Source organism: Gopherus flavomarginatus, chromosome 1, assembly GCF_025201925.1.
Source record: "Gopherus flavomarginatus isolate rGopFla2 chromosome 1, rGopFla2.mat.asm, whole genome shotgun sequence".
In the NCBI taxonomy this organism is placed as follows: Eukaryota; Metazoa; Chordata; order Testudines; family Testudinidae; genus Gopherus; species Gopherus flavomarginatus.
The window spans coordinates 175,360,889-175,378,727 of record NC_066617.1 but is presented as its reverse complement, the minus strand read 5'-3'; the positions used below and the strand labels follow the sequence as shown (position 1 = coordinate 175,378,727).

Genomic DNA, 17,839 nt, shown 5'->3' with positions numbered 1-17,839 from the left:
TATGATTGTGTGGATGCTCGTCCTGGAGAGTAGGACCAAGTCTTGACTATTTACATTTATTGGAGCTCATTATTTTTTCTATAAACACAATATCTTAAGTCAAACAAAAGAAAAATATGGTACACTAAATATGAATCTGATGACTATTTGAGTTAAAAGGAAGGGTCTGAAGAAAACTTTATTTATACAGTTTTCATGTTCCATAACTAACACACCAGTTCAACAGCTCTAAATCAATAGAAAATACTGTATTATGCTGCAAGTCTGTATGGTTAAGTAAGGCAGGGGAACCCCATATGACTGGCCACATGGTTGAAACAGCTCCCATAAAGCCAAAATAAAACCCCACTTTTGCAACAAAAATTAAAAGGAGTGAATGAAGCTGATTCCAATTAAATGGGTTACCGAAAACAGCTTCCTCTGAACATTGCAACAGTTTATTCTGAAAATTCTGCAGTAAATTGCATGGCAATCAAAACATTTTTTTAAAATTGGTACTAAGATATTTCTTTATTGTTAGATTACTGATACAACTTCAAAGCATACAAAAAACAGTTACTAACTTTTCCTAACTGTTGTTCTCCGAGATGTTTTGCTCATGCGCATTTCATGTTAGGTGTGTGCGCACTGCATGCACCGGTGCCCAAGATTTTCCCCCTCAGTGGTTTCCATTGGGTTGGCTCTAGCATCTTCTGGAGCTACACACTTATGTGTCATTATAACGGGTGCTGCCCACCACGCACCTTCTCACTTCCTTCTTGCTAGTTAACTCCAGCAGAAGGATAGGAGGGTGGGTCATGGAATGGACATGAACATCACATCTCAAAGAACAACAGTTACAAAAAGCTAGTAACCACTTTTTCTTCTTCGAGTGCTTACTCGTGCCCATTCTATGTTAGGTGACTCACAAGCAGTACCCAAGAAGGTGAGGTCAGAGCTCATGGACACTCTGTTCTGTAACTTGCATCATCTTGGGCCTGCTAGGTAATGATGTAGTAGTGGGATGTGAAGGTATGCACCAGTGACCAGGTTGCGGCTCTGCAGATGTCCTGAATTTGGACCTGTGCGAGACACGCTGCTGATGAAGCCTGGGCTTGTGTGGAGTGAGCAGTTAAGATGGATGGAGGCAGGACATTTGCCTGCTCATAGCAAGCCCAAATACAGGCAGTTATCCAGGGCAAGACCCTCTAGGCAGACACAGGAAGCCCTCTCATCCTTTCTGCTATTGCTACGAAGAGTTGCGTCGACTTGTGGAAGGGGTTTTGTCCTTCTCAATATAAGAAGCAAGGGCATACCTAATGTCAGAGTGAAGCAGCTGTTCGTCAGAGTTCTTGTGAGGTATAGAATAGGAGATCTGTCCATGGCTGGAGGAAAGCATCGGAGGGGGAGCCCAGACTGTGCCTGTGCAGCAAACCTCCAGGTGAAAGGAACACTTGTGGTGAGAGGAAAAGGAACTGCTGAGGACATGTGCCAATACATTCTGGGCTCCCAGAAAATGTGACACCTCCAGATGAACGGAGTGCCTTGCACAGAAGTCCCACAGACAGATGGTCTCCTGACACAGGGCCAAAGATCAAGCCTCACCCTGCTTGTTGATGTAAAACATGTCCACGGTATTGTCTGTCAGGACTTGCACCACCTCGCCTGAAATCTGGGGAAGGAACACTTGGCATGCTAAGCGTACTGCCCTAAGCTTCCTGACATTTATGTGCAAAGAGAGTTCTTCTTGGGACCAGAGGCCCTGAGTTCTGAGTTTGGCTCCCCACCTTAAGTCTGACACATCCGAGATTAAAGTACATGCCGCCATGTGCCCCAACAGTCTGAGGCAAACCTGAGCTGTTGTGATTGGGTGGACCTTGACATTGGATATCAGGTCTGACCTGGGCTTAAATTAGGCCTCCGGCAGAAAGGCCCTGGCTTAGGTTGAGTCCAGCACTGCCACGATAAATTTTATTCTCTGAACTGAGGAAAGAGTTGATTTCTGCTTGTTTATCAGCAGACCCAGCACTCAGAAGGTGGCTCAGACCATGCTGATACTGTTCTGTACTTAAGCCTACTACCAACTTTTGCTCAGCCAGTCAAGGTCTGAGTAGAACTGGACACCTCGCTGTCTGAGGAAGGCTGCTACTAGCGCCATACATTTCTTGAAAACCTGAGGGGCTGCCAATAGGCCAAAGGGAAGAGCGGTGAATTGGTAGTGGTGTTGACCCATTATAAAGCTGAGAAATCTTTTGTGGCCACAGAAGATAGAAATGTGAAAGTATGCGTCCTTTAAGTCAAGGGTGGTGTACCAGTCTCCTGGATCCAGGGAGGGAATGATGGAAGCTAGGGAGACCATGCGGAACCTCAGTTTCTGTTGAAGTGATGAAGGTCCAAGATAGGCCAGAAGCCCCCTTTGGGATTAGAAAATAGTGGGAGTAAAACTCCTTCCCTCTCAAGTCTTGTGGAACCTCCTCCACAACCCCCATCCATAGGACAGACTGAACCTCCTAGAAGAAGAGTTGCTCATAAGATGGGTGACTGAAGAATGATGAAAGTGGGGAGTGGGAGGAAGAGGTGGATAAAAACTCACAGGTATATCTGCCTGTCCCTGTACTCAGGACCCAATGGATATTATGCATGACCATGAAGGGCTGAATAGGGACAGGCAGTCGAAAACCAAAAAGGGAGTCAGATCCGAAATGGTGACTGGCACAGTACCCTCAGGCACACCTTCAAAAAGCCTGCTTAGGCCCCCAGGGTATCAATAAGGCTGTGTGTGATGTCTCTAAGCTGCTCAAATTTTGAGACCCAGGGTCTCTGGACAGCCTCGTGTGGGGCGGATGAGGAGGTGGCTTGCACCAGAGGGGCTCCTTCCTCTTCCTCAACTACGTTCACCTAAGCCAACTCCTGAACACTGGTACAGGGGTCGGTATCGGAGTCGGGGTACGGCGCCTACTGGGAAGGTGTGGTAGCCTGTCTCTTGGAAACCACCAAGTAGGAGCGATGGGAAGTAGGACCTGGTAATGGGGAAAACCCTCAGGGATTCCAGTAAGGCCATGGCACAGGCCAGTGGCCCATTGGCCAGGTGCCGGCAGAGGGACTGGCACTGAAGTCCAGTGGCAGATAAGCTGGGTACTGGTGATGGGCTTTAGGTTGCACATAAGGTGATCTTGACACCAGGATCAGGGACGGCTTGCCCTTAGAGGGTGCCAAGGGGACAAGTACCGGGAAGAATTCTGACACTCTTTGTTCCTTCCTACTTCCGGTCACTGGAACTGACAGATGTCCTGCTGGAGTTGCAGCAACCGGGAGAGAAAGTAAGTCCCTAGCTGCTTGGAAAGCCTCCGGGGTCTATGGATTGGTCAGACCACTGATGCCACAGTGGCTTCCAGGTGCCAGTGGAGGGTCCCGCACTGGACTCAGTGTTCTAGCTGGAGTTGATGGTGCCATTGCAGGCCTGGGAGAGGAAGAGAAACCTGGCACGCGTCTCACTGTGCTGCCTTCTCTCTGCTTGTCTTTTTTCTGCACCGGTGAGCACACACTGTCGGTGCACTGCTTTTTCTGCTTCTTCCTTGGCACTGGACATGGTGAATGGTGCCAGGAAGAGCTCGGTGCCAGAGTGCTTTGCGCTGATGCCAATGTGTTCGGTGCCGAATCCACGAGGGTGGCTTCCATGTGGATAGCCTTCAGTCTAATGTCTCTGTCTTTTTTAGTGCAGGGTCTGAAGTCCTGACAGATCTGGCACTTGTCCTTCAAGTGAGTCTCCCCCAAGCACTTCAAGCAGCTGGAGTGTGGGTCACTCACAGGCATAGGTTTGCCACAGGAGGTACAAGGCTTGAAGCCTGGGCACCAGGGCATGCCCAGCCCCTGGGCGAAGGAGTCCCTCAACGACAGGAACTATCTATTTACACTAACACCAATTACAAAAACTATATACACTGAACTATGATAACCAAGAATGAAGTTAGAGTCCAAAAACCACTGAGAAGAAAGCCTTGCCAAAGCAAGAGGGGTCATTCCAGCAACCGTCAGGAGTGGTAAGAAGGAAATGAGAGGGCATGCGGCTGGCAGTGCCTCTTTTATCGATGCATAAACACGCAGCTCCAGAGGGTGTTACAGCCGGCCCAACGGATACCACTGAGGGAAAAATCTCCAGCAACAGTGCGTGTGGCATGCACATACGTAACATGGAATGGACATGAACATTCAAAGTAGAAACTAAGATTCTCAAGATGAAAGCTATCATAATGTGTTTGCAATTTTATAGATGAACAAAACTCTCAAGAGCCCAGATTTTTATCATTGCTCAGACACCTCTGTTAACTGTAGGTCCAATATGATTGACAATTTTAAATATTCGTACCTCAGTGATTACAGTAGATATTGGCTGGAAGGGGTTGCCAGAAATTGGCTCAGAGTCAACCTCCTTAGGTGTACTTCTTCCTTCAAATTCAGCTTCTTTTCTCTCCCTTTGTTCTCTATTTTTTTGTTAAAAAACAGAAGAATCTTGAAGCAATAAAATCAGAAATATTAGAACACTTATTAGGTCACCTAATTTGTCCCCCACCTCATGCTAGATTGTCTTTTTACAGAATGTCTTTATGTTTTGAACACTGTACTCCAAAATGATAAAGTTCTGAGCTAATCTAAAAAAAGAAAGATTGATTTTATTGAGTTAGTTTTCAATAAAATAGCTCTAAATAGCCTGGGGCCAGGCCACAACATGCTGCCACAGTTATGATCAGCAGAGCTACTGATGACAGATTCCCCTCTACAAGCTACAGACAGGGCTGCTAGCAGGATGTTCTGAATAAGGGCTCCAGAATGTCCTCCGATCCCTGCTGTGCTTTAGCCCAGATCTGTCCATTTTTACTGCATCCTTTCTGCAGGGCCCACTTGTTTCCCCTGGCCTTTGACATGAGTTCAGGAAGAATGAAGTATTAGCCAGTACATTGGGGTGTTATCTGTATTTAGAGCAGCTGCTTGGCAGAAGGGCCTGTGCTACATAAAATCCTTACAATTTATCTAGTACTGCTTTTCCTTGGATTTCCTAAATACTAAACTAAATGGGGGACTGCTTCTGATAGCTCAGCACTGGTACTACAGCAATACATTTCACAAAAGTCCTTCATGGTTAATTCTAATTGGCTAATTAAAGCTTTGCATGGACACTTTGGTTGTTTGTTTACTTCGATTTATAATCATCTGAACAGTGCACACCCAATGCAATGCCTGAAAACAGGTATAGTGCTGATTAAAACTGATGTGAATAAATTCTCTGGCTGATGCATTCTGAAGCAACTACACTTAGAGAGAACTCTTGGGGAGACTGTGTGAATGGAATCACAGTAATCAATCAGGAAAGTAACTGAAGTATAGATTGAAACAGAATTCCACCTGAGTTACGAATACATACAAATATCTCATGACAAGAGATTTATCTGATGCAAATAGCCAAATGAAAGTTCCATAACTGTTAAATCTGAACCTCTCAACTGCTGTCAGAAATAGCAAAGTCTACAAGTTGGGAGGAAGGCCTCATCTCCAATGGCACTTCAAGTTTACCAAACCTCCAAAACTTTTAGCCTAATTCAGTCTGAGCCAATTCTATAATATTTCCCAAGGTAAACAAACATGACCAGTTGCCATGGGTCAATTAAAAAATGTGGAAGCCATACATCCATTTGAGACATTTCTTCTCATAACCCATTTCCTCATTACCACTCCCAGACAGAGCAACTCAACAAAGTCAAAGGCCCAGTCAACCCAGAAAACTACAGCAGTTTAACTAAAGGTGCTGTTTTACACAGTTTTATGTGACCAATTAATTCAATTTAAGCCTTGCTTATGCTAATTTAGCTTAAATTAATGCATTGCTGATTTAAGATAAATCAATATTACACCAGGGTTAAATCAAATTACATGCATCCACAGAGTTTCGCACCACTTTAATTGAGATGAAAAGGCCCTGTACATTGCTGGTGTATATTTCAGGGGCTATTCATCTGGCAGAGATGGAAGCCATTCCCTTTAGGAGCATCTTTACAGGGATACCTCCAGTTGGGCAATTCACTGTTGGTGACAAGACTGGCTGCCAACGATAATAGAGGGCTCTGAAGGGAAATAATAAATCCTTGCACTGCTTCCCCTGCATCTCCTCAAACCCCATAGTCCTTCCCCTATTGTGTATTCTGGTGTGGGCTTAAATGAGTTCTCAATAAAGTTGCAGCAACTTTGCAAAAAAATTCATATGTCTCCCTCTATCCTCACTGGTCCCTGCTATTCACAGATTGATTGAAAAGTTTATTTTAATTATATCGCTGCAACTTGTAATATGGAAGGCCCAAAAGCTCTCCTTGCATTAAGCAACAGAATCTATTCTGGGTCAGCTTCCAATCAGGTAACACTAGTGACTCTATGCACTGTATCTATTCCATGTCTGTCATTGACATTGCCCACTCATCATATTAGAGAAGATGATCTTAAGGCTGTGTGCCAGGCAATTTCTTTTATGTTCTAACAAAAGAACAACTTGACTATGCCGTTTCAGCTCTTTTCTTATAATATGAAACACCTTTTGTTTTGTAATGGATACTCAAGAATTCAAATAAGAACATAAGAACGGCCATATTGGGTCAGAACAAAAATCCATTTAGCCGAGTATCCTGTCTTCCAACAGTGGCCAATGCCAGGTACCACAGAGGGAATGAACAGAGCAGGTAATCACCAAGTGATCCATCCTGTCGCCCATTCCCAGCTTCTGGCAAACAAGAGGCTAGGGACACCATCCCTGCCCATCCTGGCTAATAGCCATTGATGGACCTATCCTCCATGAATTTATCTAGTTCTTTTTTGAACCCTGTTATAGTCTTGGCCTTCACAACATCCTCTGGCAAAGAGTTCCACAGGTTGACTGTGCTTTGTGTGAAGAAATATTTCCTTTAGTTTGTTTTAAACTTGCTGCCTATTAATTTCATATGGTGGCCCCCAATTCTTGTGTTATGAGAAGGAGTAGATAACATTTTATTTACTTTCTCCACACCAGTCATGATTTTATAGACCTCTAGCATATCCCCCCTTAGTCATCTTTTTTCCAAGCTGAAAAATCCCAGTCTTATTAATCTCTCCTTATATGGCAACCATTCCATACCCCTAATAATTTTTGTTACCCTTTTCTGAACCCTTTCCCATTACAATATATCTTTTTTGAGATGGGGCAACCACATCTGCACACAGTATTCAAAATGTGGGCATACCATAGATTTACAGAGGCAAGATGATATTTTCTGTCTTATCATCTATCCCTTTCTTAATTATTCCCAACGTTCTGTTTGCTTTTTTGACTGTCGCTGCACATTGAGCGGATGTTTTCAGAGCATTATCCACAATGAATTATTAACATGACCGTTTTATTCATGGAACCCCTTCATATGGAGGAAAGAAAGCCAAGGAAGGTAGAATACCTTTCTTCTCGTATCTTTGTTACTCGTTCAGCTCGTTCTCGCTTCTCTTGTTCCTCATATGCTTTTTGCTCTGATGTGTCTTTTTGGACGCGCTCATTTAAGGCATCAAAATCTTTTGCTATAGTATGTAGCAGCCAATACAAACCTTTTCTTATAGATTTGTCAATTTTTTTCCCATAGCCCATAACAGCTGAGCAAGGCTCCTGTAAATTTAATAGAGAAAGTAAAGGGGAAAAAGAATAATTATATCTCAGATCACATGCCTAAATTATAAACAGTGAAGTCTTAGCAAATGGTTAGTAAGTATTCAAAATAATGTTACAGCTAAAGCACTACACATTTAAAATATCTTGTGAATTTAAGTAATTTTTTTGCCAACATGCCAATCATGAGTTTTATTCAAATTGCTTATTTCCAGTCCCACTCCAGTAATAGTAGAACTCTCTAGAGTCAAGAAGAAAGATAGGCACACAATTCCTCTGTCCCACTCACAAGTAGCATGAGAAGTCAACCATATTCTTCTCACAGCAGCACTGCTTTATGAGTGGTCTACATTATGCATTCCATCTTTTCCTTGCAAATCCATATATAGCGGCTTCAGAAGTGGATCCATTCTCTAATGACTGATTGACCCCTTAAGCCTTCCCCTGCTTAACAGGTAAATTGTTCATGCTACTTTAAAAATGAAAGAAAAAAGTTTCCTGTTAATTGTTTTCAGAAGAAAGTAGTTAATTCTCCTGCGATTATATCACCAACCAAATGTTGATGCCTTTGATACACTATTGTTTTTTTAATTATACATAAAGCACCAAAACTGTGCATGGAGTTTATAAACAATTTACAGACGAAAGCAATATTACCTGCTAAGGACCTACCATGCCACAATCCCAGTTTAGCGCTATCATTGTATGCTTCTGCTCTCTAGAGAGCTTTGTGTTCACTTTCCTAGGTTTAAATCAGCATGCGGTTCACCAGTGACAGCTGCAGCATCTGATGGTAGAGCCAAATCACTGAGAAGATGAACAGGTAGCACCATCATAGCCTCTGACTTGGTTTTCCTCATTAGCTGTTTACAGGGCTTTCTGCAGCATGGCACTAACTAACCAAAGTCTCACAGAAACAATATCTGGATATAGGAAGTAACAGTGTTTTCAAGTTCATAGATACTATAATGATAAATACATTAAATGTAATTGCAGGTTACAAATCACTTGATTGTTGCTAGGATATCTGCAGGTTTCATTGTGAGTTTTCTTTAAATCAATTTTTTCTGCATAATAAAATGAATGAGTTTGGAAACTCAACACTCTGAACTAAGAGGAAAACACTGTGCCCTAAGACTAGCATGACTTCTATAAGGGACGAAGATGCTCTTGACTGAACATATCAAGTTGCACAGAAGTCAATCTTTTCTGTCTAGGAAGTGAAAATGGCTGTAACCAGTTTATTTTGTAAAAAAGACAAATAAGACCTACCACACTTAGCTTCCATAATACATTCTTTGACTCATGAAGGACCAATACATTCCTTACAAGTACATCAGTGTTCTCAGTGCCTAAATTCCTTTCATTTAACAAGACAGAGCTTAGAGCTCTGTGCATTTTGAGAAAAAAAAATCTTTGGAAAAGTTTATTGAGAAAGCACTTCTTATTTTCTATCTTGGCACTGCATATATTAGAAAACTAGGACATGATGTTCACAGAAACTTGTGACATACTACTAAGTTGAGCAATAGGAAACAAGTTAGCTTCCTGGTTCTGTAAGAGATAATAGGATGTAGGAAGAGACATTTGTAGGAATCCATAATCTTAAATATTTTAGTGAGAGTTTTAAATTGAGACATTAAGGGTCTGATTTTCAGAAATGCAGAGCACCTACAGCTCTCGCTGACTTCAGTGAGTACTATGGGCCTCAGTACTTCTGAAAAAACAGGCACAATATCATTTCAGGATATCGTGTCCCTAGCTCCTGCTCTCAGCAGCTCCTGACCGCAGTTCTGGGTGGGGAGCACAGATAAGTTCCATTGCGGGTAAGGGGCTAAGTTCCTTCTAAGCCACGCAGCTGGCTATCAAGGGCCACGCAGGTGGGGAGAGGAGCCCCTCCTCTGACCCGGCTTAGCCCAGCCCCACCAGAGCTGAAATGGCCAAGGAGAGGTGACCCTCCCTCAGCCCAACCCCGCCCCACCGGAGATGCCATGGCTGGGGGAGCTGCCTCTCACCTGGCCTGTCATAAACAGATAGTCAAGGGTTAATGTCTCTTTTACCTGTAGCTCAGTAAACCTGGCTGACACCTGACCAGAGGACCAATAAGGGGACAAGATACTTTCAAATCCTGGTGGAGGGAAGTCTTTGTTTGTGCTTTTTTTTTTTGTTCGTTGTTTGCTCTTGGGACTAAGAGGGACCAGACGTACACCCAGGCTCTCCAAATCTTTCTGAATCAGTCTTTCATGTGTCAAAATTGTAAGCAATAGCCAGGCAAGGCGAATTAGTCTTATGTTTGTTTCTCAACTTGGGAATGTTTCTTTTGCTGGAAGGATTTTTACCTCTGTTTGCTGTAACTTTGAATCTAAGGCTGGGGGTTGGGGGGGTCCCTCTGGTCTATATGAATCTGAGTACCCTGTAAAGCATTTTCCATCCTGATTTTACAGAGATAATTTTTACTTTTTTCTTTCTTTAATTAAAAGCTTTCTTTTTAAGAATCTGATTGATTTTCCTTGTTTTAAGATCCAAGGAGTTTGGATCTGTGTGAAGCCTCTCAAGGCAACCCAAGGAGGGGAAAGTCTGGAGGGGGGAAAGGAGGGGGGATGGTTAATTTCTCCTTGTTTTAAGATCCAAGGGGGTTGGATCTGTGTTCCCTAGGGAAAGTTTTGGGAGGACAGGGAGTGTGCCAGACACTGAATTTCTGGCTGGTGGCAGAGTACCAGATCTAAGCTAGTAATTAAGCTTAGAAGTGTTCATGCAGGTCCCTAAAGTTCAAAGTGGAGAAAGAACCTTGACATGGCCCCAAGCTGCTGCAGCGAAAGAGGGCTGCAGGGGAGTCCTCTCTCCCTGCTGCAGCCCCAGGCGGCCTGCATCCCAAACCTCTCATCCCCAGCTGCACCCCAGAGCTTGCACCCCCTGCCAGAGCCCTCCTCCTCCACACACACCACAACCCTCTGCCCCAGCCCTGAGCCGCCTCCAACACTCCGAACCCCTAGGCCCCACCCATCACATATCACCTCCATACTGGTGCACATAACAAAATTCATTCTACCCATGGATGTAAAAAATTAGAGGGAACACTGGTAAGTGACAGGGATGACAGAAAAAGTTTGGGGACCACTGGCTTAGACCATTTTAGGGTATTGAGAAAGAGGTTGCAGTACTTTTTCAGATCTTTACAAAACATTTTGTTAATGATTTTAGAGAGTGTCCTTGGCATAGGTATTCCTCCAGCCATTGTCTCCAGCATGTGTACAGACTTGTAAACAGTCATGGCTTGTGCCGTCTTAGAAGTTTCCTAAAGACTCTATTTTATTTTGCTTTCTTATGTTCCAAATGTAGAGTGCAAACCACCTATATCAGGGTGGGCAAACTATGGCTCATGGGATTGCCACCCCCATGGCGCTGTGGGCCTCGCGCCGCTCCCGGAAGCAGCCAGCACCACGTCCCTGCGGCACCCTGGGGAGGGTTCAGAGGGCTCCGTGTGCTGCCTTTGCCTGCAGGCACTGCCCCCGCTGCTCCCATTGGCTGGGAATGGGGAATCATGGCCAATGGGAGCTTCGGGGGAGGTACTCACAGGTGAGGGCACCGTGCGGAGCCCTCTACCTCCCCTCCCCCCAGGGGCCACAGGGACGTGGTGCCTTCCAAGGACAGTGCAGGGCCAGGACAGGCAGGGAGCTGCTGCTACCTCCTGCCCTGAGCCCCCGCTGCACCCCTCCTGCACTCCAAACCCCTGCTCTGAGTCCCCTCCCACACTCCGCATCCCAACCCCCTGCCCTGAGCCCCTTTGTACACCCGCACCCCTCTTCCACCCTAACCCCTTGCCCTGAGCCCCTTCCTGCACACTGCACCCCTCGCACACCCCACACTCCCTCCCACACCCCAACCCCCTGCCCCAGCCCTACATTCATGGCCCTGCATGCAATTTCCCCATCATGATGTAGTCCTTGGGCCAAAAAATTTGCCCTCTCCTGATCTATATAGTAAGATATACCCAGTCCTCCTACAATACTGTCAAAGTTCTACAAATGAAAAAGCCTGCACCAGACAGGACACTGAGAGACTACACTCATTTCATGACTGGAGAGCAGTCAAACTGAAAAAGGCATTTTACATTTAATCATAGATTTCACAGTCATCACCTCTAACTGAAAGGAGTAAGGGTCCAGGATGGACTCCAGGTCTGATCTAGTATTGCAATTCTTAAGTTGCTGGAAAACAAAGCTTTTTTATCCAGTCATACACTCTATCCATTCTTTGATGAATAAATTTTGAAGACAGGTTGGTCTTTTGGGAATTATCCCTTGAGTGAGGGGAAAGTCCTTCTGAGCCAAGACAAAATGTCTAAGATAAGTCTCAGACTTCCTAGAGACAAAGGGAGAAGAAATCCAACTTCTATTTTTTCAGGCTATGTAGTGAGTTCTCTGCACTTGCATGTCCTGCCACATGAGCCATTCAAGTGCAACTGTATTTGGCAAAATTAGTGAATTTTTTTGCCTTTCCACTCTTTACTAAGTTTTGTTATCAGAATTTTCTCTGGAGAGTGTGTCTACACTACAAAATGAAGTTGACTTAAGTCAAAGTACCACCACTGCAGTAATTAATTTTATATTTAATGTCCACATTCTGCTCCTTCTGATGGCAGCGCACATCCTTACCGGAGCACCTGCACCAATTTAACTGACAGTGTGGGGCATTGTGGAGCACTTGCCACCCAGGGCTGACTGCCTTAGCCCTGCTGCCCAAGCTTTGGCTCTCCTCCCCTAAATCTCTCACCAGGAGGCGGCAGCAGGGCTCCAGCAATAGGGAATGTAAGCAACAGTGTCTACATGGACACTGCGTTGACCTAACTACATCGACTTAACATTATGCCTCTTGTGGAGATGGCATTATTAGCTCGTATAGCGAGCGGCTTACAATGGCGGGAGCAACATTTTAGTGTGGATCTTCACAAGAGTTAGCTCAGTGCAAGCTGCCTTATGTCAACTAACTCTGTAGTGTAGACCTGGCCTTATATTCTGGAAGAGCATGGTGAAGCTGCCTGCTGTAGATCAAAGTTGAAGCATGGATAGAACTGCTGTGCATGAGAGCACCAAATATATAAGCTAGATAATAAACTGAAGGATGACAATCTAGAAAGAAAAGTGAATGGCGTGGAAGATCTCATTCTTGGAGAGATTATAGCAGTGCAGTGAATCACTTGGAAATATCTTCCCTACAAATATTTACTTATGTGAAAAAGGCTTCACGCTATCAAAGCTAATGTTGCAAAGTCAAATCCTCATTACATCAAGTGATCTTGATGCTAAATCCAAAAAATATGCAGTCATGAACTGCAGCTTCTTGTAACAATATGTAACTCATTAAGAATCTGACTGCCATTAGCTTTAAAGCTAAGGTAATTTTACTTCATAATGATTTCGTTTCCACTTTAAAACTAATGATACAATTTGGCAACATGGGTGGGTTGGGGGGAAGAGCAGGAAATCAACTCAACTACAGGTTATCCTACTCTGATAAAAAATGGATCACAGAAAGAAATTAGGTAGGCCTACATGGCTCAGGGGATTGGTAGTGGAATTCAAACCAATGGCCCTTGATGTTTTGGTGTCACACTAGGTAGTGATCAACATTTGCTAGCTCATGTTCAATGGATAACATCTGTTCAGATTCTGAAGCCCTGTTTTGAAAGCATACAGTTTGAGCCCTAATGTGGACACACGGTAAATTTGAGACACCAGTTATATTTGAGATAGCTTGGCTTTGGCTTCGGCTGTTAGCTTTGGCTGTGATTACTTTCTTTCAGAACGCTTCTATACTGGAAAAGTGGACTAAGATCAATCCCGTTCCCTATCTGTTTCACAAAAAGATCCAGTTTGTCAGATAGTAACTCCGTTCAAAAAAGATTAGGCTAGAGAACAAATATGGTGCAAAATCTTATTTGAAAAATGTATTTAAAGCCTAATAAGAATCCAAGGTCAGAATCCAGTTTCCTCTTCTGTTTTTAACAAGGTTTGGCTCTAACAATACTGGCTGACCAAACAATCTTTAAACCAAGTTAGCATGAATCACTTTAATATGATTTCAAACTGGTTCAGCAAACACAGTATGAGCCCATGTACAGATGGGGCCCTAGGAAGGATTCCTCCTGGACAGGCAAGAGGCACGAAGGCAAGGTGAGACCTGAAATTGTTTGTACTACAGACCAACATGCTGTATCTTTGCTTGGATTACAGGACCACATTATCACCTTTCTTAAGCATTACATTTATACAAATAAATCAAGTACAGTAAGATATACTTACAATCTGACACAGACATTTATGCTCATTGACAAGCTTTTCCAGCGATAAGCACTCAATTACATCTGCTTCTGCCAACGCTCCTTCTCGGTCCTGCTTATTTGCCAGCCTATAGAAAAGATGACCAAAAGTAAGAAGGCAAATGCATCCGACGAAGTGGGTATTCACCCACGAAAGCTCATGCTCCAATACGTCTGTTAGTCTATAAGGTGCCACAGGACTCTTTGCTGCTAAGGCAAATAAAGGTACTTACCATTCTGATCCACAACTAGAGTCAAGCAGGTTAGAGGACAGTTCAGAAAACAAACTCTCTCTCTCTCTCTATATATATATATTTCAGAATAATTTGGGATGGATGGAAGGAGGAAAGAGGGAAAGTAGCAAAATGTAGCTTGTTACTCGTCTAAAAATTATGTTTCTGGTGTCCTTATCTACTCAATAAAAAAGCAGCTATTATTCCATACATTTTAAACTTTCAAAGAACTACACAAATATCAATCCGCACAATGCACCTATGTTAGGTTACAAATGGGTAAACAGGCAGAGGATGAAGTGATTTATTCAAGGCCACATAGAAAAATCTGTGGCACTTTCTGTATTAGAACTCAGGACTCCTAGACTCCTACTCCCATCCTCATTCCTCTAGAATCTAGATCAATGTTCATCTATCTTTTTGATACTAGGAACAGACTTGCCAGCTTCCTAAACTCTGTCAGGGAGATCTCAGGGACCAGTGCCGGTCCACAAACTGGTCGTTGAGAAACACTGCTCTAGATCATGCTGCTTCATGCTTGAGACTATCCCAAGTCCTCCTGCACTCCAGTGTTCCATCTACTGAAGACCCATGACTTGAAATGATTGCAGTCAGTCAGGGATAGCTCCAACTCTTACTTCCTCAGTGGAAGAAAACTAATAGGACTCTAGAGATTCATAACTATTAATAGGAATTATAGTTGTATTACAGCAGTACCCAGTTACTCTTGTTTGGACTGGGGTTCTACTGTGCTAGAAGCTGTATAAAGAAAGGCAGTCCTTTCTCCAAAGAGAGTGTACAACTTTAGCCCTGGTCTATACTACGAGTTTGGGTCAAATATAGCAGCGTTAGATCAATTTAACCCTGCACCCGTCCACACAAGGAAGCCATTTTGTCGACTGAAAGGACTCTTAAAATCTATTTCTGTACTCCTCCCCGATGAGGGGATTAGTGCTGAAATGGACCCTGCTGGGTCGAATTTGGGGTAGCGTGGATGCAAATTGATGGTATTGGCCTCCAGGAGCTATCCCAGACTGCTCCACTGTTACCGTGCTGAACAGCACTCTCAACTCAGATGCACTGGCCAGCTAGACAGGAAAAGCCCCGCAAACTTTTGAATTTCATTCCTGTTTGGCCAGCATGGCGAGCTGATCAGCACAGGTGACCATGCAGAGCTCATCAGCACAGGTGACCATGGATCCCCAGAATCACAAAAGAGCTCCAGCATGGACCAAATGGGAGGTACTGGATGTCATCGCTGTATGGGGAGACGAATCCGTGCTATCAGAACTCCGTTCCAAAAGACGAAATGCCGGAATATTTGCAAAAATCTCCAAGGGCATGAAGGAAAGAGGCTATAACAGGGACACGCAGCAGTGTCACATGAAACTTAAGGAGCTCAGACAAGCCTACCAAAGAATCAGAGAGGCAAACTGCCGCTCTGGGTCAGAGCCCCAGACATGCTACTTCTATGATGAGCTGCATGCCATTCTAGGGGGTGCCTCTACAACTACACCACCCCTGTGTGTGGACTTCATCAATGGATTCTCACACAACAGGGATGCGGATTTTGGGGGGGAGGAAGATGACAAGGAGGAGGAGGAGATTGAAAACAGTGCACAGCAAGCAAGCGGAGAAACCGTTTTTCCCGACAGCCAGGAATTGTTTATCACTCTGGATCCAGTACACTCCCAACCTACCCAAGGTGTGCCCCCGGACCTTGAAGGATGAGAAGGGACCTCTGGTGAGTGTACCTTTGTAAATATAGTACATGATTTAAAAGCAAGTGTTTTTACTGATTAATTTGCCCGGAAGACTTGGGATGCATTGGCGGCCAGTACAGCTACTGGAAAAGTCTATTAACATGTATAGGGATGGAAAGGACATCTTCCAGGCACAGCTCAGTGAAGCTCTCCTGGATATACTCCCAGGGTCGCCTGGTTGAAATAGGAGAATTTTATTAAGGGGACATCCTGCTGGGCTGTTTGCCTGTGGCTGAACAGAAATCATCCCCGCCATTAGCCACACAGTGGGGGGAGGGGTGAAGTGATCATCCCAGAGAATTGGGTGTGGGGGAGGAGGGCGGTTAGTTGGGTTTGTGCTGCACATTAACCCGAAAACTGCAGTCCCTCCTTTTAAATGGCTAACCTAATGGGTGCTTGGTATGGGAAATGAGGGTGCTGCTGTTTGAAACCATCCCCACATGTTATGAAGGTTAAAGAAGCCAAAAGACTGTGGCTTACCATGGCTGTCTGCAAGCCAAATTCTGTTGCCCACCGGCCCTGCGTGTGTGATCTCTTACACCAAACTGGCAGGCCCTCAATAGAAGAGTCAAAAGGCGACCTTGTAAAGAAAGCACACGTGCTATGTAATGTTAACAGCTTGGTTCACTGTGAAAGAGTCTACCCATTGTTTTCTAAACTGTCTCTCTTTAAATACTACTCTTCCTTTTTATTTTCCTCCCGCAGCTGCAAATGTTTCAATGCTCCGCGTATCATCTCCGTCCCAGAGGCTAAAGAAGATTAGAAGGCTAAAAAAAGCACTCACGACAAAATGTTCTCGGAGCTCATGCAGTCCTCCCACACTGAAAGAGCCCAGCAGAATGCGTGGAGGCAGACACTGTCAGAGTGCAGGAAAGAACAAAACGAACATGAGGACAGGTGGCGAGAGCAAGAGGAGAAATGGCGGGTTCAAGATGATCAGTGGCATCAGCGTGATGAGAGGTGGCAGGAAGCAATGCTCAGGCTACTGGAGGATCAAACTGATATTCTTCGGCGTATTGTTGAGGTGCAGGAAAGGCAGCAGGAGCACAGACCGCCGCTGCAGCCCCTGTGTAACCAACCGCCCTCCTCCCCAAGTTCCACAGCCTCCTCAACCAGACGCCCAAGAACGTGGGATGGGGGGGCCTCTGGCCACCCAACCACTGCACCCAAGAGGACTGACCAAGCAACAGAAAGCTGGCATTCAATAAGTTTTGATGTGCAGTGTGACCTTGTCCCCTCCTCCTGCCACTCCACTCGGTGTTTCCCTCCTTCCCCACTCCTCCCACTCCTCCCCCTGAGCTAGCTTGGCAGTTATCCCCCCATTTGTGTGACAAATTAATAAAGAATACATGAATCTGAAACAACAATGACTTTATTGCCTCTGCAAGTGGAGATCAAAGGGGGGAGGGTAGTTGGCTTACAGGGAAGTACAGGTCTGTCGCATCTTACGCGCATTTAACATGCGTGATTTCAGCTTCACGTAGTTGGCAAAAAACAAAACAAAAAACAAAAAAAAAGAAAAAAATAACAATTTTAATACTGTACCTGTAGTGCAGGCGATTCCACCCGCCATTACACTCAATGTAATTTTAACTATATACAATTTCCGCTTTACGTGCTGAATGTAGAACGTAAAACCAGCGTAACATGCGACAGACTTATAGAGTGAACTAAGGGGGAGGGTTTTCATCAAAGAGAAACAAACAGTCATTAAATTGGTTTTCAAAGCTTCTCTGATGCACAGAGCACCCTGCTGTGCTCTTCTAACCACCCTGGCATCTGGGTGCGCATAATCTGTGGCCAGGCGATTTGCCTCAACCTCCCACCCTGCCATAAACATCTCCCCCTTACTCTCACAGATATTGTGGAGCACACA

The 17,839-nt window shown here is 44.5% G+C and overlaps 2 protein-coding genes across 9 annotated transcripts in view; one reads left to right on the top strand and one right to left on the bottom strand.

The window, feature by feature from the left end:
- Positions 1-17,839, top strand: part of PROS1 (protein S) — a 490,278-nt gene that overhangs the window by 351,954 nt on the left and 120,485 nt on the right. The window lies entirely within an intron of this gene.
- ARL13B (ADP ribosylation factor like GTPase 13B) overlaps positions 1-17,839 on the bottom strand; it is a 97,997-nt gene that overhangs the window by 13,231 nt on the left and 66,927 nt on the right. For all 8 annotated transcript variants that reach the window (XR_007775159.1, XM_050959768.1, XM_050959772.1 and 5 more), the window contains 3 exons: positions 13,951-14,056; positions 7,446-7,648; positions 4,346-4,460 (listed from right to left, as the gene is read on the bottom strand). Coding sequence is in view for 7 of the 8 variants with exons in the window: in XM_050959768.1 (XP_050815725.1) it covers positions 4,346-4,460; positions 7,446-7,648; positions 13,951-14,056 (424 nt within the window). In the remaining variant the exon portion in view is untranslated. The remainder of the gene's footprint in view (positions 1-4,345; positions 4,461-7,445; positions 7,649-13,950; positions 14,057-17,839) is intronic.